Source organism: Aquila chrysaetos, chromosome 2 (genome assembly GCF_900496995.4).
Source record: "Aquila chrysaetos chrysaetos chromosome 2, bAquChr1.4, whole genome shotgun sequence".
NCBI lineage: Eukaryota > Metazoa > Chordata > Aves > Accipitriformes > Accipitridae > Aquila > Aquila chrysaetos.
Genome location: NC_044005.1, coordinates 78,194,440 through 78,221,611, shown reverse-complemented (window position 1 = coordinate 78,221,611; position 27,172 = coordinate 78,194,440). Strand labels below are relative to the sequence as shown.

Genomic DNA, 27,172 nt, shown 5'->3' with positions numbered 1-27,172 from the left:
AATTGCAGAAGTGGGCTTCTAGGGTCTCCTGCATCATACCTAAGCAACGAATTACTTCGAGGCCTCTCTATGCTAATTATTAGCGAGGATAATCCATAACTTCCCGATAGGCATCTCTAACCTTTAATGCTTACCAGTGCATCCAGTCTTGAACGGGGTACCCATTTTGTGGCAGATTTTACGTACAGCACCCAAACTTTAAAAATCTCCTGGAAATGAAGGCAGCTTTGCATAGAGGCTGAGAGAGCTGCTGTTCCAGAAGGTCGTCTTCATTCAGACGGGCTGTCAGACCATCCTTCTTTACATGAACAAACAGGGAGGCACCAGAAGGACACGCAGGGAGGTCAGTGGACCCCATCCCGTAGGACAGTACTCACTGCCACATGCAAAAAAAAGGGCATGGTCGGCAGTTGGGCTGATTGATGATAGATCCTCACAAGTGGATTTTGGTGAGGGAGCAAATTAGATTTCTCTAATGGGAGCTCTGCCATTTATGAGAACAAGCTGCCAGTTTTCTGCTCGTATCAGGGGAAAAGACTGTTGCCAAGAAGTGCTTCCTCCATTTAATGGGAAAGAAGCCTGCAAGATACATTTTCCTAATAGCAGAAGTCCGGGCAAGGTTTGGGAGAGATAAAATAACAAAAATAATGAGGCAGACAAGTATTTATCTGTGCAAATATATAAAGTCCCTCCAAACTGTCAGCCTGGCCTTTGGACTATTCAGGAACCAGAACATCCTCAACAAAATCTGGCCCTTGAGAGCCACGGGCACTACCTGGTGCTGAGCATCTTTCAGTGCAAAACCGCTGTATTTCTGAGACAAGTTTGAGGCGTGTTGTGTTTAGGCCTGGTGGGTCCTTTTGTCAGCCACGCACGAACTGCTCCAGTATTTTTTTGGTATGTCAGAACTGACTCTGTGGGACCACGAAGCAGTTACTCAAGCCTATCCTGAAATAACCAAGGGTAAAAAAGCGAAACGGCAGCCATGTGTTTCTAGGTTCAAAGATCAATACCGATGCTTTCAAAACTGCCTTTTTAAAAAGAGACACTCGCATGGTCCTGATAAATCAGATGCAAGTTTCATTTAAACCATTAATCTCGCATGAACTGAAATTTCTTTTATGAAAATTAAATTCCCAGGCAGCCGTGAGTTCAGCCCCCGGTAAGTTTCTGCCGGCAGCGATCAGTACAATCTCAGTCAGATTTTAGAGAAACAAACAGGTGCTGGGGACTCACAAGGATGTCTCACAAAGGTGGTCTGGGTACTCCACGGCAATCAGCTTCTCATGCCTCTGCCATTTATCCCAACCCAGCACCACTCGGGCTTCCTGATTTCACGCTCTTATAATTTTCTGTCTCCATTTTCGGATGCTAAACCACTTGGTGACAAAATTACTGAAAGAATCCTACCCAAAGACTAACAGATCAAATGTAACGTTGGTGGCCACCTGACTGGCCTGAAAGGCTCCCTAAACTAAAAGCAAATCTACTGCTTTGTAACTCCTCTTTCTGCAGAACAGCTACAGGCTTAGGTTAGGCTTTCGGACGGGAAGCCCCCGTTGGAGCCTGAAAACCTATCTTTATGCAAGTTTTCTTCACATCCGAGATATTTTTGTTTTTCAGATGAAGGCAAGCAGATAGAAGGGGAAGAAGAATAAGATTTTTTTTGTTTCCAGACAGCCGATCATTTCATTTTCAGTAGTTCTCTGAACCAACTAATTTTCGAGCTATGCGCTGCACTTGTTCACGAGACTGTATCTCCCCCCCAGCGTTAAAGACGGTCAGTTTTATTGGTGCCTCTTACAGCCGATCTATTTGTATTTTGCTACCACATATCGCTACAACGTCTTACTCCAGAAACGAGAACTTTTTCCCCCCCCGTAAGGGCTTAAAAGCGGCTCATCACCTCCAGTCCTCCACCCGCCCGGGTGCCCCACAGGTCGCCCCCGCACCCCCGCGGGCAGCTCCCCGCACCGGCCCGCGGAGCCGAGCCGAGCCCCGCCGGCTGCCCCGGGGGCTCCGCGCCCAGGCCGGGGCAGAGGGTGCCGCGGGGCGCCCGGAGCCGCCGGCGGGAAAGAGGGAGGCCTCCTCCGCCTTCCCTTGGGCGCCATGATGGGGGCTCTGAGGAGAACGGGGCGGCGGGCGGCAGATACCCCAGGGGCGAAGCCCGGGGTGGGTCGCGTCCCTCCCGCCGAGCCGCAGGAGGAGCCCGACCCGCGGCCGGCCCCGGCGGGGCGGCAGGGGGAGCAAGAGCCCGAGGCGGGCGCAGCAGCGGGGCGAGCCGGGGGGCTGCGGCCGCCAGCTAGCCGCCTCAGGGACCGCGGAAAGCCCGCCGCAGAAAGCCGGGGATGCGGCGGCGGCCGCCGGCGGCCTCTGCCTAGCCGCGGGCGCGGCAACGCTCCCCCCCCCCCCCCTCCCTTCCTCCTCCTCCCCCCTCCATCTCCGCCCGCCCCCGGCGGCAGCTGCGAGGCTGCGGCAGCTGCCAGGCTCCGGCACCCGCCAGGCTCCGGCACCCGCCGCCCCTCGGCGCCGGGGAGCAGGAAGCGGCGTTCGGCCGGCTCCGAGCCTCCAACCCCCCCACCCCGCTCCCTCTCTCCCTCCCTCCCTCCCTTCCCGCTCCCCGCCCAGCGCAGAGCGGGCGCCGGCGGCACGGGCCGCCGCGGGAGCAGCAGGCGCCGGCCTCGGATGCCTGCGCTACGCCATCCCGGTGCTGCCGCGGCCTGGACTCCGCGGGGAACGCGGGCGAGGAGGAGGCGGCGGGCCGATCGGCGGGCAGCGGCGGCCGCTGCTTTTGTGTCCCAGGTCGGTGCCGGGGAGCGGCGAGGGGACGCGGGGCGGTGGCGAGGCGGGTCGGGGGGCTTGTTTGTGTCGGGCCGACCCCTCACCCCCCCCCCCCGGCTTCTTCTCCCCCGCAGCCCAGCCGGCCCCCCCCCCCCCCCCCCCCGAAAACCCCCGTCCGGGGGCCGGCTTGTGGCTTGGGGAAGTTTTCTGGCCGGGCAGCTTTCGGCCCCCGTTGTTGATTGTTTATCGCTGTGAGGCGGCGCCGAAAATAGGTCAGAAATCATGTCCACCTCGTCCTCCGCCGTGGAGTGCCCGCCCGAGTACCGGCCGGGCTGCTGGGGCAGTCGGAGCCGTTGCTGCCCCTCTCCCTCCTCGCCTTCCTGAGAAATACCGGGTTCTCCCTGGGCTTGAAAACGCCGTTTGGGGTCGGCTTGCTTGCTTGTTTAATTTATTTAGTGTTTTGTTGTTTGTCGTGCGGGGTGGAAAGTTGCCGGCCGAGCGTCGGGAATAGCTCCCAGCTATTTCCTGGTGCGCGGAGGGCGGCACTGGCGGCTGCCCCTGCCCGGGGGGGCGGCCGGGCTCCGCTCTCCCCCCGCCCGCGTCCGAGCGGGGAAAAAGCCCGTTCTCCCCGCCCAGGCCGGCCGTGCGTTGCAGGGTGTACGGCAGGGCATTGCGGTCGGGTGCTCCTCACTCCTGTTTCCATCCCTAGGATGTCTTTAGGGGTGGATTAACCTTGGGACGCTGACGGCAGAATGCGCACGGTCAGTAGGCGCTCCCGTGGAAATCATCTTTCCTCTCTGTCGTGTGTTATTTTAAGCAAAACTTTCCACAGAACTTGTTTGAAAACTGTATTTAATGATTATGTGTTGCAGACGTGCCACTTCGGAGAGAAATTGCATAGCATAACGGATTTTAAAAAATTATAATTGGGGGGGGCGGGGGGGGATTTACAGTCATGTTGCTGTTACAGCTAGAGAGGTATTTGTGCCAAAGTGTTTAAGCCCACTTCCCCTTTTTCCTGGTCGCAGTGGATCTTTCTGATTGAAAGGTAAACAGACTTTAAACAGAAGTCTTACATTTTATCGAGTAAGTGGGCGTAAATGTCTATTTTGTTTTACTGGGTTCTGCTTTGTTTTTTAAGGAATTCAGTCAACTAGCTTAATGTGGTCTTATACATGGGCAAAGCCTGAACTGAAATCCACACACACGTACCACCTTTTAGTTTGCTGGGCCGATAACAAGTAGAGAACGCTACTGGTGTGATCTTTATTATTCTGGAAGGGAATGTTTTACATTTTCGTCCATAAAATTTCTCTTACTTAGTGTTTTGATTGCGAAGAAAAAAACTACTTGGCCCTTGCTAAAGGATAACTGTCCAAACCTGGTTCAGTAAAGCGGTGTTTTGCTGGAACATTACGGCTTTTTCAGGATGACAGAATTCTGCATTTGTGGAGGAGCAAATTAAGTACTTCGGCATAGTTTTTATTATTCCATTCAACAATTCATTGCCCATTAGAACGGAAAATACTGCTTTGTAGGAAGTGAACAATAATCCAAGCTCTGACTGGATCTTTGTAAATACTTTAAATGAATGAAACACAGGATTGTCATCTTGCTCTGTTTCTTCCATACGACTGTGCCAGTAGTCACAGTCTGAGTACCTGCATTTGGTATGTCAGAGCACAGCTATAAATCTTAGTCTATGTTTTCCTTGGATGGACCAACTTGTTTTCCCTTTCCTGCCTCTCATTTTTTCCCCCTATAAGTAGCATAAGTCAATTCTTCAGCTTTCCTTCAGTAATCGATAAAAAATCACAGAATATGAATTCGAGCTCATTCTTTGGAATGGTTTAAATTTCCCTTATGTGAAATACAATCCTACAAAACTGGTAAGAGTTGACTGATATAATATGTGAAAATACTAGTTTTGTTCTTAAATTAACACTGTATTAATAAAATTGATTTGTTACCTTCACTTTAAATTACAGTCGGTACGACTGGCCTGGGTAAGGTTTGGCATGAATAGTAATCAGTAATAGTAAAGCGCGCACGGCAACTGACATCTGTCTTCAAAAGTGTGGTTTTCAAAATGTGCCAGACAGCCCAACACGTTTGTTGATTCAATTTAATTCCACTGCTGTAGAATTTAGTTCTGTTTTGAATTCAGCAAAACCTCAAAGATAACACCTCGGGTTCTTGTTCAGGTTTCAGAAGAACTAAGCCCTGGTGTCTCTTCTGAAACCCCAGTGATGGGGGAGTGAAACTGTTACCTGGCACTCTAGGTTTGTGGTTTTAACATTTCCCTTGGAAGTACCTAGGTTCCACAGCTCGGTTCTAGGATTGTCTCTTCCATTTTTATCCCACGTAGAAGAATTAGTGCATACAGTTCCCAAGCAGGGAGAGATGTGAAAATCGACATCCCTCGCTCTCTCTAGCGTTCCCTGTTGACTTTGCTAGTCAGTTCTCTGCTGAGGAAGACTCTGACAAAGTTCTGGTGGACTTGACTGTTGTGGTTTTAAGATGCGAGCACCCTGTGACAGGATGTTTCTGTCAGTATCTCGCTCTCAACAGGTTACGGTCTGGTGTTTGGTGCGAGGTTCTCTTCGAGGGTGCTGGAAGCGATTAGGATGGGATACGTACGCCGCAGCCGTCTGGCCGGCTGTGGAGGTGGATAGGAAAGCAAGTTCTGCCAGAGGGGTGAGGCAGATTACTGAGAGTGGCAAGGTTTTGACCTACTGCAGGTAAAGATATGGGAGCCCTGTCTGAGCTGTGACTCTTGTACTGTTATTTTATTTCTTTGAAGAGAACCTACCTGTCTACACCAACCTAGGAGGCAGGTACATAAGGGTTTATTAACGTAACACTGAGGGTACTGGTGCCTGTGTCTCTCTCTCTTGGCCTGGGTGCCGTCCTGAGCAATTGTGAAAGTTAAACTGGTACCAAAGATGGACCTCAGTGTGAGAATTGTAATAAATGGTTGTGAATTCTTGCTCCTGTTGACCTTGTTTCAGTGTTTGAAGTTGTTATTGATACAGACCAGTGCTTCTCATCCTTGCTTGGTAAATGATTCATCTTTAATGCTTTGTGTTTTGTCTTGAAATCCTTTTGTTCTTTTTCAGCCCCCAATCCCTACAGACTACGGGCTGTAGGGCTTGGCAGAATATACCCTCTCTTTAACCAAGGAGGAAGAGTTGCATTTTTGTTGTGTGGGGTTTTCCCCCCTCACCTTTTCCTCTGTATGGAAAAATACAGTGTCACTAGTGCTTTAAGCATTTTCATGACAGGATAGACGAGTAGCATCTGCATGTTGACCAGCAGTTGTTTGTGATGAATATTCATTTTGCCAGCTTACTGTTGTATGTCAGGTACCTCTGACAGGCCATTGGCTCAGAGAGCTTTTAGCCAAAATAAGTATTCGTGTGAAGTACCAGCACATTCAATTTCTCTTTTGGTTAAACTATGAGCATAATTTAAGAGTTTCTTGAATTACAAATTACTTAATCTTGCATTCATTTTCCCTCCTAGTGAAAAAGCTTGGAAAATGTGATTTTTTTTTTTATTTTTTTCTTTTTTATTTTTTAAATGTGAAGTTTGTTCATATAGCAACCTTCACATGCTTTATACGTAGGATGTAGGATCCTATATAGGAACCTTCAAGTCACAACCTTGCTGTTTTAAATCAGGAGCAAGAGAACGGGGTTTGACTGGTTAAATCCACTCAAAAGCCACTTTTTCTTGTCCCTGTGCGCTTGCTACAATCAGACTATGTTTCTGAATAGCTACTTCTGTGTTTTTCTGCCACAGCTAGGCAAAACAGTAAAGTATGTCCTTACACTCTGTTGACGTTCATGCACCGTGTGTTTTCTGTGTGGCAAGACACGTGCTTTTACGTTTGTTGAGCATCTGCTGATTTTGGCCTACTCTAGCATTTTTACTAAGCACCTTTTGATCACGTTCATTCATGGGCTACATCTCATGAAGTGTTGTGTATAGAAAACTACGTCACTGTAGAAGTATGAACATAGCAGTTCAATATTTATGCATTCATTTCTAGCAAAAGCAGTTGGTATGTTGGTAATGCGGTGTTGCTGATATTTGTAGAAGTCCGTTGTACAAATTGTCTTCCTCAAAGAACAATATGTGGAACATTTGTGGTAACAAGAGTATACAACAAAGAGTATACAAAAAAAAAATATCTGAAAGGGAGGAAATAAGTTTGCCATAGTTTGGGTCAGGGAGAAGTCAGGTGAGCAAATTGTGTTTACTTCAAGCAGGAAATCGGTGACAATGCTATTCTTGGAAAGAACAGGCAGAGAAATAAGGAACAGAATGAAACCTCACAGAGTTCAATTTACAAGCAGAACAAAAGTTGAAAACGCTAAAGCAGATTGAAATTACATCAGTTCTATTTTTTGTTAGATGGTTTCAGTATTTTTTTTAAAATGGATTTTCTTTGGAGGTTTTGGAATTGGGAACATTTTCAGTGCTAAGAATCTTGAACTTTATATTTTGCAAGCAGTTTTGTTGGAAACAAGATACAAAGTCTCCCTTATCAATATTTCTCACTAAAAAGAAATTAAAAATTTCCTCATTTCTGAATTGCATGGCTTGTGTCAGGAAAATTGAAAGCATATAGCTTTTACTATTTTTAATTTTCAAGTGAGAAGTTACAAATTTGTTACCTCTAATACTGTATAATTATACATATATATATGTATGTATGTGTATAGTTAATCACAAACCTGTGCACTCCACACCCCTAAATTCCTAGAATTAAGAAGAAAAAATTTGTAGCATTCATCAGTTGTGCAGGAGGCCTTATACTTGACTTCTGACATTTTGAAATAATAAACTGGCTTGTTTCTCAGATCTAGCTCTGCTTACTATAATCACAACCTTGCTCACGTGTTCTAGCTCTGCTTACTATAATCACAACCTTGCTCACGTGTTGCAACCTCATGAATCTATCCGTTACTGATCATGACGTAGATCATTCATTACCTGTTGCACACAGGATATCAAGCTAGATAACGCTTATCACGCTTTCTAGCTAGAAAAGAAATTGATTCTCTTTATGCTTTAGTTGATTTTCTAAAGTTAATAAGCAAGGTTTCCCTTTAAATTTTGGTATCAGAATAGCTTGCAGTATATCTTTTATCTTCTTTCTATATAAACTTACAAGAGAAATGTAATAGTATTTGCTCTTCTGCAGGTTTAAGAAGTATTACTCAAAGAAGCTGTACTTTCTTCTCAGGCTGCCAGTTCAGTTGTCACTTGATGATTTTTCTGCATAATGATTGTCTATTTCCATGTAAAAAAATTCTGTCTAAATAGTGTAATTAATGCTGCTGTCTTTTAGTAGTAGAGGTATTTGCATATCTAGTACTTTTAAACTACAGTACATATTGCTTGCCTGCCTATTTATATGTGGCCCATCTAGCTTTCTATAACAGCATATGTATATATTTTAAAGATTTTTCTGGGAAAATTCTGAGATTATAGCAGCTATCAGATAATTCTAGGGCCTATGCTTTCGTGCATCTCTAACCTTAAACCCCTCACCTCAGTGAAATAATTCAGATCAAATTGTGCCAAGGTATTGAGGATGTTTTAAGTGCCAAAACAATGAGGCATAGGTAGTAGAAAACATACATTTTACTGCTTTAGATGTAAAACAGCGTAGAGGAAAAAACCTTAAAATGGTTGAGGTCAATACTAGACCTATAAGTGGAAGTCAAGACTTAGATCTCCAAGTTCGCGGCCATTCTGTCAGGCTGGACTTCTTTTTCTAACGAAAGCCCTTGCTGCTGGAGCAGAAGCTCTGAGCCATCGGGTTTTACCTGCTGCTAATTTTACTTTATGTATTCTTCAGATATGACCTCTTCTGTGGAAAGTACGTTGTATGGCTCTGAAATTAATTTGAATGCCACCCAGTGCTACAAACGTTTGGTCTGAATTTGGGCTGGTGACTAGAACCTCTAGCAGATGGGTACCTGCCTTTTGACTGGTGAAAGGTGTAAAAACTGATGGAGTTTAGATGGAAAGATGAATTTTCACGGCCAGTCAATATGGTCAGCTGTTGGTTTGTCCTTCTCGGGTAGGACAGGAGGGAACAAGGACCTGTTTGAAAACAAACCAGCTACGCGATCGGCAGGGTAGGGAAAGCCTCCGATGGCTTTGGTTCCTGGTTGTTGGACCTTTTCCCCCTGGACGTGTTATGTTGTATTTAGTAGGCGTTTTTGCTTGTTCTAGTTGTAGCAAATTTGAATGCAGCGTATAAGGGATTTAATGATTACAAGACGTTGTTACAGGAATTTCTGACTAAATATGACAAGTAAATGGTAGGAGAAAAGGAGCGAACAGAAACTGTTCCATATAAAACATTGTCAAAAATTGTTTAAATAGCATTGGTGACGGTTCAGCCTAATTCAAAAATCAGTTTACTGCTTTGTTTTGATGTAACCCTTCAAGTCTACCTGCTGAAGCTACTGAAGGTGATCATTAGACTTATGTTATTTTGAATGCATTATTTCAGAAACAGAGCGATGCCATTTTAGGTTTGTGTCAGTTTTTTTAGCGGCTTCTCACCCATCAGCGTTGTTCTGTCAGTTAAATGTCACGCGGGGAGGGGGAGGTAAGAGGGGCATAAAGCCTTCAAGCTGCAAAATAAACAAAAGCAAAACTTGAATTTGATCAGGCTGCTACATTTGTCTGTTTAGTAGGGACTCTCTGACTTTTATTTCAGCACCGTAGCGAGGGGGGAAGCGACGCCCGCGCTGTGAGGTTGCAGCCCGTGGAGCTCGGGTGGGTGCCGGGGTGGCCCTGTCCCTCTCTTCCTCCATGACAGGGAGTGGAAGGGCCTTCTTCAGCAAAAGTTGTTCCTGTCCCCCGACGCCAGATCTGTCGGTCGAGCGGAGCGTGTTTCTGGGCCTGTTGGGACAAAGCCGCTGGAAGCTGCTCGGCTTTCCAGCCTCCCGTGCCGCCTTCGGGAAAGAAATACCCCCGGTCCGGGTTGCCGGGGAGGGTTCCGAGGTGAGCGGTTGTCTGCCGGGGAAGCCAGGCCTGTGAGGAGGGAGGAGGACGCGCCGTGCCGAGCCGGGGAGACGTTGGCCTGGGCCGGCACTTGGGCTGTGTCCTTCCCGGGGCGGGCAGGAGTGCCGTCTCCTTCCTCTTCCAACTTTCGAAGTGAATATGAGGGAGGAACGGAGGGTATTTTACCTCAGGAATGGCCGTGAGAAGGGGCGGTTTCTCTCGCTCTGCCGCTTAAACCTCTTTGCTTTGCCGCGCCTGGGCCGTGGCTTACGGCGGTGGGCGCGCTGAGGGGACGGCTAGCCAGAGGAACCGCTGTGTCGGGCCGCCGCTCACCTTCCCTTCCCATCGCCGCGATGGCGCTGCTGTTTGTGGAGCTGTGCTTTGAAACAGGATAAGGAAGTGCTCTGATCAAGCCCTGCAAAAATAGATTATTCTAAAATGGTAACTAATTCATTTTAAAATGCTGTCCCACGAGCGCTGTGTTGGCAGTGTTGCGGGGGCGACGTACTGATGCTGTGAAGATGGGAACGAGCACCTGGGGCAGAAACTTCTGAAGCTGTTGCTGGTGTGGAAGACTTCGTGTAGTTTCACGGGTAAAGTTGGCTTAAATTCTTGGCGTGCCCTTGCTTACTTCTTCAGGGTTAGATACTAATATTGGCGTACTCTTTCAGATGTGTCGGTGCAGCTGTTTGTGGAGCCGTGTTGTATTTAAATCAGTAAAGTGTTGCAGTTTAAATAAAAAAAACAAACCCCCAAAACTTACAAAGTAACCTCCAAAATGCCTGTAAAGGTTTGTTTTGGTGGTGGTAGGTTTTTTTCCCCCTGCAACTGCCAGCACAATTGCAGAGATAGCTGTTTGTGGGGCGGGTGGGAGCAAGTCCCCAGAGGTATTGGAGGGAAATCCTTTAAAGACTTTGCTGCTGATAATATAGAATGTGCTGTTTTCTCATGGTGCTTACTGACGTCCATTCTTTCTATAGCGTATATGCTGAGCTCTGCTCAGTTTGTTCAAGCTGCCATCACAGTTGTCCACCACTGCTGATCAGCGTCTTCTTTACTTGACACTTGTTTCTTCAGAAACTTCTCGTGCTGAGCATTTGTCGATCAAAAAGCACACGCAGTACTCTATGTACTGTGTTTAGTCCCTATTCTTCTAAAGCAGATAAAGGAAAACAGGGAGTGATTTTAATTTTATTTTGGTTTTTTTTTTTTGGTGGGGGGGGGTGTTTGTTTTGGGGTTGTTTTTTTTCTGCTAGTAGCTGTTGGGTCAGCTCTGGTTTGCTCCAGGCTTCAATGGTAGAAAAGAGAGTAGAGGACATCAAGGACAGAGCATTGAAATCCAGTGCTTGACTGGTTTTGGAAATGGCTAAGTAAACTTAAAGGGTTAGATATGTTTCAACTTAACTGTTCTTAGATTTGGAGGCGAGCAGGAAATAAGTTGCTGGAGGTGCTGCCTGAGGTTGCAGAGAAAAGTATGGCTCTTCCTCACCAGGTCAGTATGAAGATGAAGATAAGCAAGCAGCGAGAGCTTAAAGTCTTAGACCAAACTGACATGCAGATGTTTGTTTGCTACAATATGTTTTTGAAAAGCTTTAATGCACATTCTGAAATACTTTCCCATGACCACGTTAGGTTGTTGCTTGCAATGGCAGTCTGCTTAATTGTCCTTCAAATTTACGCTTGTGTCATAAAACAATAACTAAATTGCACTTTGTACTGGAATAGTACAGATTTGACTGTAAAACTAATGCATGTTTTGCCTAACAGAAGAGTTGCAGGGAGGGTCTTAGAAGACCTGTGGTCAGAAAATCATTAATAAAGGAAGAACAAAATAAGAATATGACATTTCTCTGGCGGGTATTGAATAAAGGCAGTGGACAGAAATTACAAGATAAAAACAATGTTTTATATTTCCAGAGTTTTTAGATTTTTTTTTTTTTTTTGCATTGAAAAGCAAAGAATCAAACTTTTAACCTAAATTTATGTGCTATAATGCTTGTCTTGATTTGTTTTGTTAAAGTGGTAGGAAACTGGAAGCCAAACCACAAGGAAAAAAAGTGAAATAAAGGATTATGTTTTTAAAGACGTACTGTAAAACCAGTCCCAAATCAGCTGACTTTATATTAGGTTATTAACATTAGGTGTTGAAAAATAAAACAGGCTTTGGTACAGTACTGCTATGCGTTTCTAAAATAGCTAGTATCTGTGTGAAAGTCCTAGCAGAGTCACTGTTTTTCTGTGTTGGCCTACCCAGCCTATCACCACAGATGATATTGGTGTAGGAACTACCAAGGAAGTGGTTTTGTGACCACTGATCCTGGATCAGATTTACTATCAGATTATGTCCTAATGTAACTTTGATCAGGCAGGTAAACTATCACGTTTCTTAAGTTAATAAGAGTACACAATGTATCATTTGCGCTAACTTAATGCCTACTGTGGGAGGAAAGACAGTAACTATTTGGCATAAAGCCTTCCAATACAAAATCAACCTGTCAAATCTAAACTGTATTTATCATCTTATCAAACCATGACCTCAGAGCAGATATTGGAACAATGACTCAACTCTGTAAATTGTGCTCTGTTTTATTTACAGAGGACAATAATATGGAATTATTACCTATTAAAAATAATTTACTGAGCATGTCCAGTTAGATTTATTTTTATTTCTCTTGAAATCAAAGCTTTATTTTTTTGACAGTAAGTTTACTTGAGGTGGGTGAGAGAGAAGTTGCAACAACTTCTTTTGGACACGCTTCTGATTCATAAAATATGGCAGAGTAATGACATAACAGTCATTGCAGACATTTTAATGCCAAATTCATCCGTCCGTGTGAGAGTTATTTTTCATTTAATGGCATTGCTTGAGCTGTGGAATTCAAAGAGGTATCACTTTCTTCCTTTGTGTAAGTAGGAGAATGAAGTATGTTTTAAGTATACTCCTTAATATTTTATGAAGAACCTATTCACTTGGGCAGAATCATATTATTTTAGTAAGCTTCCCTCTCCTACTTTATTAATTCTTAGCTAGTGCGTCCTTCATAAATTCTTGAGATTATGAGAAGGTGGATGTATTAAGCTATGCAATTTGTTCTTTGAGCCAAAATATTACAGCTTGCAATTTATATTTTTTCAGTTTACTTTAAGATGATTATATACTTTTTATGTAAAGTTCCAGAAGACTTTTAATTAAGTATTTAGAGTAAGCACTTCATTTTTCTTGTTTTGGGTTCGGTATGAGAAGAATGTTGACTCTATCCCAGCTGAAACCAGGACACCCCTATATTGCTCTTCTGGAGAGATTGTTAGGAAAAGATTGATGACATTAATTGAAAATTGTAAGCAAAGCAATTGATTTACAGATGTATTTCTAGATACATTACTTCTGCTTTAGTTAGAAGTATTTATTTTCATCACTGTTGTTGAGGTAGCTTGATGGCGAATGGACAGCTTAACTGCTGATTTACACTGTCCTCCTTGGTTCTTAGCATGAGAGTGTAGTAGTATTCGGTTCTTTTTTCTTCCTCAGCCAGTATGCAGCACTGAAGTGGGACAAAGGGCTGGCTTAATGTGGTAGCACATACCCTGAACTGCCACTGCTTTTCATCAAAATGCTGCAGTTTGCTCGTTCTGTCTCAAAGACAGTCACATTTGTGCCAGTTATTTCATACCCTTTTAATCATAACTTTTAAAATGTGGGTTTTCTTTTTAGGGGAAGTCTTTGTAAACAGCAAATAAAACATTCAGTTTGGTTTGCTCATGTTCTGTTTCCTCTTTCTTCACAAATTACTGTTGAAACCATTGCTCAATTCAGCCTAATGTGGAAGAGAAGAAGGGACCTCGGAGGTGATGAAGTTTTTGTGTAGTGTGAATTGGTGACTGAAGAGAGAAGACACTGAAGTTAGTGCCCATACTGGAGGGAGGAAAATACAGAAAGTCAGCTAGCATGAGGTCTGTTTTGCAGCAGCTGGCCAGTCGCTGTGGATATAGCTTCACTGTACCTGCGGGATGTGTGTGATTTTTTGCCTAGTCAAGGGGCCATTAAAGGTAGGAGGTTATCATGGTGGAGGGAGGAGGACACATCGGTAGGAAAGCAAGCTTTTAACTGTGCTGCTCACAGAACTTTTCCTGTTAAACTTTTTAATGAGGAAGCTTAGAAATAACATGTCATTTGTCAGACAGACAAAGACCAATGCTAGGCTAGAAGGGAATAAGCCTAATAAATGTTCAAGATGAATTACTGTATCACATACATGATCTATTAGTAGGGGAGAAGAAAAGAAATAAATGCAACATATTAATGAATTCCATGCTCAGTGGGAATAATCAAGTTGTCAGCTCAAAGTAGCGAGTATGTTGTTTTTATCAGTGTGCTGCACAGAGGACCAGATATCAGTGCTAAATTTAAAGCAAAAAGTAGGAAAATTTGAATTTTAATGCTTGATTAGGCTGGTTGTTTATCTAGCCCATTAAAATGTCATAGAAATCTTGCATTAGCTTTGTTAGAAATGGTGAATCAAACCTTGTAATGGCTGTCTGGGAAGTAATCTAGGCTTAGAGAACCAGGCAAGAAGAAAATTGTAATAGCTGAGTTTTGCCCTGAGCCCATGAAATTAGGGCATCGATTAACTATATTTAAGTAACTGTGGTTATTTACATTCATATAAGTATTTATAACTGTGAAGCTTTAAAAAGAATTTAATGAATAAATCCTGACATAAAGCAGTCTATTCTGTTGTCTTTTTCTGAGTGATGGTCATGTTACCTTTTTAAAATTGGGATAACGATTTGAATAAGGTATCCTAGATACCTCCACTTTAGGAGATTTTTTGTTTGTTTGTTTCCTTGTTTTACAACATGATGATTATGCAATCCAAAATTAAGTTAGCGTTTCTTTTCCTACCCCATCACCTTTTTAATTATGGAAAGCCAGGGTTTATTTGTAGTGCTGGGAAGCTCTAGTCTTCAACCCAAACACTGTGATACCGGGTGCCGCACAGCTGCGAAAGGATTTCAAAGGAAGACAAGAAGGTTACACTTGATGCAGTAGTTCAGGTTCTCTCTGCAGGGGATGCAGAGAGAGAGGTGACATGATCAAAATAACAGGCTGGTTCTTCACAGCACCATGCTGAACTAATACATGCAGTGAATTATGCTTTTTCAGCCTCACAGTAATTAAAACAGAAGAGGATATTAGCTTGGATGAGTTTTGGCTGTATGGATAGATGGGACGTATTTCTAATCACATGCAGAAAAATTTGGCAGGTCTTGTTCATAGGCTTGCCAAAGTCTATGAGAACCCAGAGAAAACTAAATGAAAAATACTGTCTACGTTTACAGTCAGATTATGCTATTGTACATGCTCAGAAAGTAGGTATTAGGAATAGCCTTGCAGGTCAGGTCAGGAACTCTGTTTTCACCACATTGCGTTTCAGCTGAAGGCTGTGTCCAAGAAACAGCTAAAATTGGAATTGAAGACAGTTCTCAGGTGGGGGGACAAACCTGTGAGTCATCAGCACAGAGATAGATGGTGGCTGAATTTGTGCTGGATCTCTGAGCATAAAGGAGGAGAGGACAGGAAAAAAAAAGGTCAGGGATGGAGGTGTACAAAGCTCCTACAGCAACTTAGAAGAAGAAAATTATCTGAAGACTGTATTAAATGAGCAGCTAGAAGAAAAGTGGAGGAAAATAAACATTTCGTCTATTTTCATTTGTAGGATTCTGTATTTTTGGTTCTGACTAACACTGAATATAAAATACTAAATCTAAGGCTAGAAAAAGTTCAACTACTCAGAATTTTCTGTGTTTTCTCTCTCCTTTAAAAAAGAACTTAGTCCTTGTTAAAAGAGAACTGATATGACACAGGCTGTATTGCATTGTTAAACAAATGGAATAAATGTCGGTGCCATTTTGATGCGGCATTATAGTATCAGGATTTTACCAGTGTTTTATTGATAACTCGTGGTATCAAAGACGTAGTATCACATGTGACATGCACAAGTGATTTCTATTTTAAAAAATTCCAGATAATGTATTTTTTATGCTCCACTTTCCCTGTTTTCTTCTCTCTGAAGCTAAGGCAAGACCAGTTTAGCTTCATGGCTTGCCTGCACAAGCTGTGATAGATTTTGTGTTTGTATTTCTCTGAAACATAGGTACGGAAAGGATGCAAAGTTCCTCTAAGAAGGGATAACTAAGCATTCTCTTTTCTTTTGTGTCCGAAATCTAGAGGTCATCAGATAAAAGGGAGACTTCGGTTATTTTTTAGGGTATTTTTTTAAATACCCTAATGGTTTAAGAATACAGGGGAGATAGACTGATTCTTAGCAAACACTTTTAAGGTAGTGGTTTAGCAGGAGCTTCAAGGAGAGTTTCAGAATATTAGGTGGCACTGACCTACCTGTAACGTTTGCTCTAAGAAAGTGGGTTCTTAGTCTTAGGGCTCTCCCCCTTTTCCCCTGAATTTTGTCTCCTGAGGAGAAGGGACATGAGATTTAGCAGGAGAATTTCGTCTGACCTATTCTTGTAAGTTGTCTCCTCCCTGGTAGCTATGTAGGACTGCGTGGGGGCATGAGCTGTATTTGATGACTCAGGCCAGAATATCCTCCCACCTCCTCATTGCTATGTTGCTGGTGGTGAGCTGAGAGCCTCTCTGGAGACTGGGGTGGCTGTGGGTGTATTAGAGTCCTCTGGGAGCTGGATTTTAGAATTCCTTGGTGAAGACAGGCATAGTTTGGCTGAACATGGCAATGTCAGCTTTGCCAGAGCATGGACTTCATGAGAAGTTCTATTTTTTTACTTTATTTTGGAAAAATAGGTATCAGACTGCTACACTTGCAGAAAGCTGAAAACTGCAGTGCAGGAACCAAGGGCAGATTGGAGAACGCTGGTAGGCAGTACACGTATGATTGTTGGAGAGGACAGGATAGGGGCTGTTATTCAGATGCAGGAAAAGAGAATGAAGAACATGAGTACTGAAAAGTTCTAGAGATACTGCTCTTAGTAAAACATTTTTTGTTTGTTTGTTTTTTAGTTCAAGCAGTATGTTTTTGACAGCAATAGTGAAGAACTGGAAGACTGGTTAATTAACATACTAAAATGGAGTATTTACCAGTGGAGGTAAGACATTCTTTGAACGTACTGCGGTTTTGTTTCTTAGCATTGTCTTGCAGTTCCCAATACAAGTAGCTAGATTAATGGCACTGTTACACAAGCATTTCTCTGAGAACAAAGCTGGTTTACGAGGTTTCTGTACACCCCCATCTGTCTTTTCATTGCACTCTCAGGTACTCTGATGCAGCAGCTGTAAAGTATCACTAAAATGATCAATTTAGAAAAAAACAGAATCAAGAAACATTTTTTCCTTCTGATGGTCTTTTAAAATCTCATATCCTGTGATCCATTTTGTATTGTGGCCTCAGAAAAGCTTGGTTTGGATAACTGAAGACGTGGTGAGCTAGTGTGGGGACAGCATCAACTGGCTAGGATATGTAGGAGACTTTCTAACTTAAGAAAATAGATAAACCCCCAGAAGTGTGAAGAAAAGTAAAGTTTTGGACCTCAGTATAGGATCAAGTGGCTTTAACTGACATTTTAACTATTGGAGATGTTCAGTCTCAGTGCTTAAGTATTTTTGAATATGGAAGTGGTGTTTTGATTGTAAGTGTTAAGTAACTACCAAAAGTTATGAAACCCTCTGTTCTAACCTGTGTATTGGGGTATTCTTCTCATTTATTATCAGATCTTCTGATACATGTTTATATGCTGCATTGACCTCTGTTGCTCATATGTAGAGAGCTCCTGCTGAAGGATTCTTCTGCTTCTTACAGGCAGACAGAGCAAATGTGCAGTTCAATAGCTCGGTTTCTGAATGCTAATTATATACTTTAAAATACAACAATACACTCACTAAGTACTGAAATGAGTTGTGAACTTTTATTGTCATTGAAGTTAGTGAAGTTTAGCTGTAAATTTAAATGGAATCTCTACAAATAAATACTTCTACATGAGTTTAACTTTTTTTGTTGGCTTTTATATGATTAGTGTACAAAATTTAAAGACATTGTCCAAGTTTGAGTTTCTCCTTTAAAATATTTAATCACTGCATAACACTTTCTATTATATAGTTCAAAGAACACTGTTTTCCTTTGCACTGATATGAAGGACTTTGACAGAAAAGTAGTGATTTGGTTTATGTCAGCCCAGGGCAGTGAGTGCTCCCCTTCACCCAGGTTAAGGTGCACGTGGAACAAGCTGATGCTTGGCAAAGAAAAAGCCATCCTCAAAGGTCCGCTGATAGACCGCAATCCCGGCTACCTACGGTGGCATGCAGCATTGCTTTCTGGATGCACCATTTTGTGAACTGTAGCTCAGTATTTCTTACTAGTTTTGCGGTTGATACTGGAGCAAGGCGCAGGTGCCACTTTTCCAAATACTGTTGGTAGCTGAGCAAGGACTGTGTTACTGGATTAAAACAGATGGTGCTGTGTTGTGCAGGCCTGTGTTTGCTGGACCCTGTGTTTGCTCTGCAGGGATCGCCTGCCTAGGCAATTATTAGTGGGCTGGCTTGGGATACTAAGTCAGCTCGACAAAGGAGGGAGGGAGTGGCCCCAGCTAGAGCCCTGTTAGACACAATAGAAATACCACAAGTTCACTGGACAGCCCTTTTGGCAGTAATGCAAGATGTGGCTCTCCTAGCTTTTTTTGTTGCATTAACTCATTCATAAAATGGACCTTTGAACTTGTCTAACTGGGCTAGTTCTGGATTGTTCTGAGTTCTCCTACTGGGGACTTGAGGGATCCTGAAGCATTTGGGAGTGACTGCTTGGCCCAACAACTCCTGCAGGAAGAGTTTTCCCTTCTCTTAGTGGAGGCAAACTGTTCAGGGATGTAGGCAGTGCCACTTGTTGTGCTGGGGAGTCAGAGGGGTGTGATGTCTTCCTCCCTTGAAAATGTAGTTTCATCAAAATGCAAGTTGGAGGAGGCTGACCCGTGGCATCCTTTGTCTAAGTCCTTTTGCTTTTTTCCTGAGTGTTTTAAAGTGGGCTCCTTTCTGAGGCATTGGACAGTTTCGTCACAGGTTTTATGCACAGCCCACAAGGTTTGTTGCCCAGTGGCCAAGTGTCATGACAGGTCTTGGATCTCTGCTCAGTGGCAGATCAGGTTCCATTTGCAGAAGATACGCTTGCATTTTGGTAGGTGGTGCACATGTGATAATGCAGTATGGCAACCCCAGAGAATTAGAGTGCAGAACTTCTTGATTCTAGCTTTAAAGACCACTGAGGACATCCCTACACAATCCTATAGACAAAGCAGTGGAAGAGGGAGCTGTTGCAAAGCCTGTAGGTTATCAGTGACAGTCCTAACACTGCATACTGTAGCAAAACTTGTGGCATCATTCGATTAATCTGTTGAAGTCCCTTGATTGAAATGTGAATGATGACAGGATTTTTAGACAAGCTGGGTTAATAGCGTCATCTAGATGCTGTAGTTTTGATCTTGCAGTAAGGGCCCTTGATCTGAGTTTTTCATATTGTCATAACTCAGCTTCAGAAGCAAAATTCGTCTTACCCTGTCCCCTGTTACTTCACTAACACACTGCTGCTGTGTTTTTGTAAAGTGCTTGCAGAGTCCTTGTATTGGCTGTTAAACCAAGGTCAGAATTAACTTCTTGTTTATAGTTAAAATCTAGACCTGTGCTATGGTGCTTGAAGCCTTCCAGCTCCTCTAGAGTGAGTACAGAAAGGTAAATCTTATCTTGAGTCATATGCCAAGATAATATACTTAGTAGGCTAGAGGTAGTCCCTAAAGGCACCTTTGCTTTCAGGTGAGTGATATCTGCTGTGGTGATGACTTTTTTTGCCAGCTACTCTGTTTCAGTTGTGGTAGTACTGCCTGCTGCTTCACAAACACCCAAATGCATGCTCAAAATTTTGGAAACAAAAAAACCCCATAATCCATGCAAGCTCCAGCCAGGCTAGCTTTTTTATGTTTACTGCTTCTGCATTAAACCCAGAAGATGGACTAATGTGCACAAAGGATAGGTATTTTGGTTTGCTTTTTCCTCAAACCAGGTAGTACTTGCAGGAACTGGGAAGTTTGAAGACAAGCGTTTGCAGAAGTGTTGTCTATTTTATTAATCTGGTTGATATTGTTGGAGGAAAAACAGCGGAACTTGGTGAAGTCTTGTTGTGGTTTAACCCCAGCCAGCAACTAAGCACCACGCAGCCACTCTATCACTCCCCCTCCTTAACTGGACAGGGGAGAGAAAATACAACAAAAGGGTCATGGGTCAAGATAAGGACAGGGAGAGATCACTCAACCAATTACCATCACGGGCACAACAGACTCAACGTGGGGAAAATTAACTTAATTTATTGCCAATCAAACCAGAGTAGGGTAATGAGAAATAAAACCAAATCTCAAAACACCTTCCCTCCACCCTTCCCTTCTTCCTGGGCACAACTTCACTCGTGGTTCTCTCTCCCTCCTCCCCTCTAGCAGCGCAGGGGAATGGGATCAGTTCATCACACGTTGTCTCTGCTGCTTCATCCTCTTCAGGGGCAGGACTCCTCACACTCTTCCTCTGCTGCAGCGTGGGGTCCCTCCCATGGGAGACAGTCCTCCACGAACTGCTCCAGCGTGGGTCCCCTGCGGGGTCACAAGTCCTGCCAGCAAACCTGCTCCAGCGTGGGCTCCTCTCTCCACGGGGCTGCAGGTCCTGCCGGGAGCCTGCTCCAGCGCGGGCTTCCCACGGGGTCACAGCCTCCTTCGGGCATCCCTCTGCTCTGGCATTTGCCACGCAAACCCAATACAAGTCTGTCGGATTTTAATATAAGTATCAGCAGGCAGTTGTAAATTAGCAGGAAGGTGCCAGTCTGTGACTGTGAAGAAGGCAGTGAGAATTAACACTTTAGTGCTAACAAAGACTGACTAAAAATGGGCATGTTGCCCTCCTTAACTCCTGCCTTCCCTCTAGGATCTCTCCATCTAAAGCCCTACATGACCTGGTCTGGCACTTTTTCTGTGCTGTTTGGCCACACTGTAATTCAGCTGTCCCTGTCCTCATGTCAGAGTTGAGGCACTGCTGCCTGCACAGTCATTCTGCTTCAACAAGAGCTGGAAGCAGACTATGCTCTTTTTCTCCTTGTCGGCAGTATTTTTCCCTCTCCAGCCGAGTGCCAGAGCAGAGCTGCAGTACATAGGTATCAGTAAGTGCCAGGATTGTATTATGCTGATGGTGTGTTGTGATACTTCTCTGATAACATTTGATTCCTTCACAACAAAGATAGAAGTTATTGTGGGCCAGATTTGGTACATCCTGTATTCTTGTTTACCTCAGGACCTGTATATTTAAGGAAGCTGCACAAAATTGTGTATAGCGTTGTCCTTTTTAAGGACCAGATAGGCATTATCCCCAGCTTGTGTTCTAAAAAGTTTGTTTTCTGTTTGTTTTCAGTAACTAAGGTGCTGACAAGTTTTGACTTCTTCATCCTCATAAACATGAGTGAAGTTCAGGCTATGGTAGAATTCTCCGTGGAGCTCCACAAATTCTTCAATGTGGATTTGTTTCAAAGAGGGTAGGTAGTGCGTTCTTTCAAACTTAACTGTGATGGATGGCTGATGTTTGAAAGACTTTAATGGGTACTGTCATGTAGCGTTGCTTCATGTATTATTGACTATTTCTATAGCGATTTGAAAAATTTTTATTTTTTATTGGAGAGGCATATATTTTCTAGGAATTAAAATTAAATACTCAAATAATTTGGCCTAAAACTTAAGTTGTAATAAAACATTTTTTGTCTAATTGGTGAGGAGGGGAAGCTCTGTCGATTTGGAGGGTAGATTATATTCTTACCCAAGCCTTTACCCTTTCATATCTTAATTTCTGTAATCCCTTTTGTTTGAAATACAATAGGTGTTTTTCTTGAATCTTAAAAATGTTGCTGCCCCAATTAACTTATTCATTTATCAATTTGGCAGTGGAGAACTTCACCAGCTTCTCTCCTCTTCACACTGTGCTGTGCCTCCACAGTTACAGAAGACTCCATACTGCCTCATTAGACTCTCCTGACCTCCTCTTACTCCACCTGGTCTCTGTAGAAGGCTTTTTCACATTCCTGTCGTTTGATATTACCCGATTGTCCCCAGATTATGTTCTAAGGTCCTCCTTTCCCATGGCTATGTAGGAAATAATCCTTTGTAGCTTACTTTCAAGTTATTAAAGATGATTTGTCATCATGTTGTGGTACATTGCCCTTCTGTCAATCTTCTAACAGACTACCGTAAAAATACATGTCAGTGTTGCTGTTCCTATGATGTTTGTTTTAGATAAATCTGGTTGAGGCTGTGTCAGTGTTTACAGACAGGGAACAATATATATCATTGTTGATTTATAATAGCTTGTTTTTCCAAAACATTGTAGAATAACTTTCCTTGGAAACATTTTAGTAATAGGAAAATACATTCTTTTTTTTAACCTTGTCATAATTCAAGGCAGGTGGGGGTGGTTATTGGTTTTGGTAGGGCTGGGTTTTTTTGGTTGGTTGTGGGTTTTTTTTGACAGGGTGAGTTGATGAAGGTAAAGTAACAGGAAAATTTCATTGCTTTGGGATGCACATAGTTCCTCCACCTTGCAGTAACCCTCTGAGGTGCATATTTTGGGGAAGAGTGATATAAAAAAAAAAAGGTAGGATTGGGAAGGAGCTCAGCAGAGAGACGCATAAAATACTGTTATAAAACATATCTTGGCTAGCTAGCCTCTATCTTTGCCATGTTACTGTTGGTTTTCATCTATATTTTATAAAAGCTAGCTTTTCTCTGAATTTGACCTGAAGCTGGTACTGACAGAAGTGATTACCCATTACGCTTGCTACTGTTTGCAGTCAAAGAATATGCAACAAACTGTCTATGTCCTCTTTTTAGGGAAAATTGTAATTTCACTCTTTAATGGAGGAGGAGGATTAAGGAAGGCTTAAGAGGTCTGGGAAAACGCTGAGAATATTCTAATTACTTCAACAAAAAAGCACAGTCTGTTGAACTGTAGCCTTTTTTAATCTCTGAAATCGGTGGGGAAGGAGAGGGTAGACTATGGTAGCATGTTAACTCTAACAGAGAAGAGCCTGAAGAGAAGAAAGTCTTTGGGTTGTCTTAACCTTACAATTCAAACAAGTCCTCAGAAAGGCAGTTGAAAAGCAAAGCACAGCAGTATAATTAGCAGTGCTCTACTTGGCATGTTTCTTTTTAGCTTACTGTTTAAAAAGCAGTGAATTCACAGGGCAAGTTCAGAGAGGTGGAAAGCTGACATAATGTGGAAAGTGACATGAGCAGATACTACCTCTCTGGTTTCAAGCTGAACCTTTAACTCTGGACATGTTCCCTTAGAAAACAATGTTGGGAAGGAGAGGGAGCTTCCAGAATAATTTGAAAGAATGTGTAATGTGACTATGGAAATAATTTCTGTCAACTTGGGTAAGTTCTAGTATTTTTCTAGGGAACTGTCTTTGTATATATTGGAGACAGGATGTAATATTTACATTGCTGGAGGAGCTCTTGGGTGATGGATTGAATCAGCAGAACAGGAAATCTTTAGTTTCATTGTTAGCCTCCTATTTTTGAGCTACCACTGTGTTTAGCATGGTTTCTCTCACCGAAAGTCAGGTGTAGAATTGATTGTATTCTGGGTTTGTTTAGGATTGTGTGCATTCAAGCCTACCCAACTTAGCATGCCTGTCTCATGGTGTTAGAAGCATAATGACCTTCTGAATTGTTTAAAATAAAATGTCGGCTACTGCAAGTAACCACATCAAGCTGATCAAGCTCCTTCTTAAAACTTTGCAGATTTTTATCCAAACTGTTTGGCTGGAGAGTGAGTCCAGATTCTCACTCTTCTGATTATTGGAGACAGCATAATTTCCAGCCTAAATTTCCTTCTGTTCAGGTTTTAGTTGTTTTTCTTAACAGCTTTGTCCTATGCTTTGAATTACTCTTATCAGTCTGAGTGTTCACCCTGATGTATTTTTAGATGTCAGTCTTTTGTCTCTTTCATTAAATATGAACTAAGTCAGTTTCATCATTTGAATTTGTGGCACATTCCCTCTACCCCCCCCCTCCCTTTCTGTAGAGTCCACATATCCCAATAGCCAATCAAAACCATTATTATCTCTTCATGGTTTTATAACTATCTGAAGAAATCTGCCAGCTATGGCATCTTGGGTTTGTATCTGTAGTGACACGATTGCCAGAAGCACTTATGAATGTGTTTACATTAACAATTAATTTGGTACTTTAGGAATGAATTACTAGAAGCAGTGTTGACATCCCTATATCTATGTGGTTCCAGGGTTACTTCAGACTAGATTTAATCTCGTCCTCTGGACCAGATGTTTTGCATCATGAGTGTATTTTGAAGTTGTTCATACCAGTAATTGGTTCAGACCTTTTTGTCCCCTGGGGGTTGAAGTGCATTTTGTGACATGTAGGTCAGAGCCTGTAGTTTGGCTTTCTCCAGGAGACATCTAGGTTATATACACGGAAAGCTCTCAGTGAAATGGACCAGCATGCAGCAAGCCGGGATCATTGGGGAAAGTGCCTCAAAATGACTCTGCTGATCTAAACCAATCAGTAGTGTGGACTCAGCCAAAATTTCTCATAGTATTTCACTCAAGGTCAAATTTACCTGAAGGGTCCTCTAACGGACTCACTGTTATAACCATGTTATTCTCCTAACTGACCCTTTAAAGCAGACTATTTTCTTTACTTTTAGATAACTGTTGTTATTCTAAGTGGAGGAGAAATACACAGAGCAGACACTTCACTCTAATACATGAGACTTGTCTGTATGTGTGGCTCCCTGCTTCTCATCTAGTTCAAGAAAGATTGTTCCTATGTCTGTGGTGAGTCTGGTGGTTAGCTTCTTCTGAAAGTTGCACTGTAGCTGTAAGTTGCAGAAGTATGTGGTATAGTTAAGTAGTATCCTTATCTAATACAGCTATTTCATTACATTTTCTTACAACTCTATGGCACTTCCTTAAAACCCAACTTGTTCCAGGTAGCTCTGTTGGTTTATTTTAATCTGTTGTTACATTCAGATAAGGCTTCACATAATTCTCCTTTTTGAACTAGTGGGATGGGAATTTTTTCCCAAACAGTGATTGATATGTGAGTATTGTGTGACAAAATGAATAAAAGAAATGCAGTTGTTTGGGACCTGTGAGAATGATGGTCTGAGATAGCGAGGCTTCAGGCTATTTTGTCATCTTAGCTCATAAAAGCTGCAGTTAAATTTGGGCTCCATAGTGCTGACCTTTTATAAATACAAAGGGAAACGTAACATAGCTTGAGTGAGATGTGGACTGCAGAAGTGGAGAATGAGTTGAGAGGAAAACTGGTTGGATGATTGGGCTCAAAGAGTTGTCAGTGGTGCAAAGTCCAACTTGCAGGTGATGACTGATGGCATCCCTGATGGATAGATGCTGAGTCATCAGTTTAGTGTTTTGATTAACAACCTAGACAGAGTGCCTTTTCAGCAAGTTTTTGAATGATAACAGATTGCAGGGAATGGTTAGATACCCTGGAGAACAGAGCTGCGCTTTGGAGGGATCTAGCCAAACTGGAGAAATGAGCTCATAGGAATCTCATCAAGTTAAGGGCAAATGCAAAGTCCTCCAGATGGGGTTGAATAACCCTATATGTCAGTGCAGGCTGGGTATCAGCTGGCTAGAAAGCACCTTTGAAAAAAAACCAAACACCTGGGGGTCCTGGCAGACAACGGGTTAACCATGAACCAGCAGGGTGTTGTGGCAGAAGGCCAATTGCATCCTGAGCTGTAATAGCCAGAGTGTAGCAGCAGTCATAGTTTGGAAAAGCAAGGTCTCCATCCTTCCTGTGTTTTACTGCCTGACTCCTACCAGCAGCTTAGCAGTACTGTCAGGCTGTATTTCCCAGTTAATCAATTTTCAAAGCAGGATACTCGTCTCTCCATACTGATTTTCCTCTTTGAAAAATCTGCAAAATAGATACTCAATATGTTTGTATTTTTTGCAAAAATAGTCACATACGCTTGAGAACTATTAGAGATACAGGGTTTCTCTGTGATGAGACCAGAGTCTGGGATTTCTGGACACGTATGATCAGTTTAATATTACTTTCTGTGCTGGAGATGGGGAAAAGTTTTTTGGTTTTTTTTTCTGTTTGGCCAGTATCTTTGGACACAAGCTGTTTCCTGAAATAATTTTCTGCCACACTGACAAATACTGTGTCTGTGTTACTGTGCTTCCCTATTTATATTTCCATTCACATGTTGTCTCTTATTTCTGTAAGTCCTTTAGCATAAGGACTCTTCTCTGTTTGCACAACAGACAGCTAGTTAATTTATTAGTTTATTACTGAAAGGCCTATACTACCTACTTATAATAATCATTAATAAGAATAACCTTTTAATACTTTGTCAACAAGCTTGTTCCAGGGAACTGAAATGAAAATCAGTTTCGGACGTAGAACAGATGACAATGTTCTCTTGAAACATCTTCATATGCACTTAAGAGCATTGCATGCTTGTTTTTTGTAGTGGTGATGTTATCAGCTCTAGATGGACAGTTAGAATATATGATGTCCTGGTAATGTAATTTTGACCTGTATTTTCCTGATGTTAAAAAGTTTGTGTGGGTAGGAGGTTGGGGGACACCAGTGGCAATTTTAGCACTGTTTGTAACAGAAGTTTGGGATACTTACAACACTTCCTACTCAACCTCCTGCCACTGCCTCCTGATGATTATGTTATTTACAATGCTGTTCTTCAAAGATGTTACTGTAAGAGCAAGTTGTCTCTTACTCATTTTTCTGTTGTAGACTGTGGATGCTTACCCTCCACATTTACATGCGTGTTTTGTGTGTGTCAGCATCCTAAACAGAGATGTAAATATACTGAGCATTTCTGAATTCAAACAACTGGTTATTGAAAGTGCCACAGTACTTTGTAGTGCTCGGTTTAAATTGCAGTGTTCCACCACCCGATGATGAATCGTGATGTCTAACTTGGAATAGTTGCACCTTTCTTGTGGGTACCAAGAGAAGTTTCCTGGTAACCCTCAATTGTGAGAAGATGAGGTCTTAATTTCTCTGGAGCTGTGTGTTGCTTTTTCACCTGTGAAATGGCAAACCCAATGAGCTAAAGAAACTTAGCTGATGATTTGTAATTTAGCATTGCGTACACATTGCTGCAAGATCTGCTTTGAAAACAGCTTTAGTCTACATTTTCCCTCTCTCTCTGCATTCGTATAATCCCAATGTTAAATTCTTTCTTTGTCACTAATCATTCGTTCTTTTGTCAGTAATATACATGTACACAACCGGCCAAAGC

The 27,172-nt window shown here is 42.7% G+C and overlaps 1 protein-coding gene across 6 annotated transcripts in view; it reads left to right on the top strand.

Annotated features, from left to right (window-relative positions):
* Positions 1-2,635: 2,635 nt before the first annotated feature.
* The window catches only part of FAM135A (family with sequence similarity 135 member A), a 115,796-nt gene continuing 91,259 nt past the window's right edge, over positions 2,636-27,172 (top strand). For 2 of the 6 annotated variants that reach the window (XM_041119681.1, XM_030042941.2), the window contains exons 1-3: positions 2,642-2,802; positions 16,847-16,932; positions 21,272-21,392. In XM_041119681.1, coding sequence (XP_040975615.1) covers positions 21,316-21,392 — 77 coding nt within the window. In that variant the 5' untranslated portion in view covers positions 2,642-2,802; positions 16,847-16,932; positions 21,272-21,315. Of the gene's footprint in view, positions 2,803-16,846; positions 16,933-21,271; positions 21,393-27,172 lie in introns of all 6 variants that reach the window. The other 4 variants (XM_041119699.1, XM_041119690.1, XM_041119694.1 and 1 more) reach the window with 4 other exon arrangements.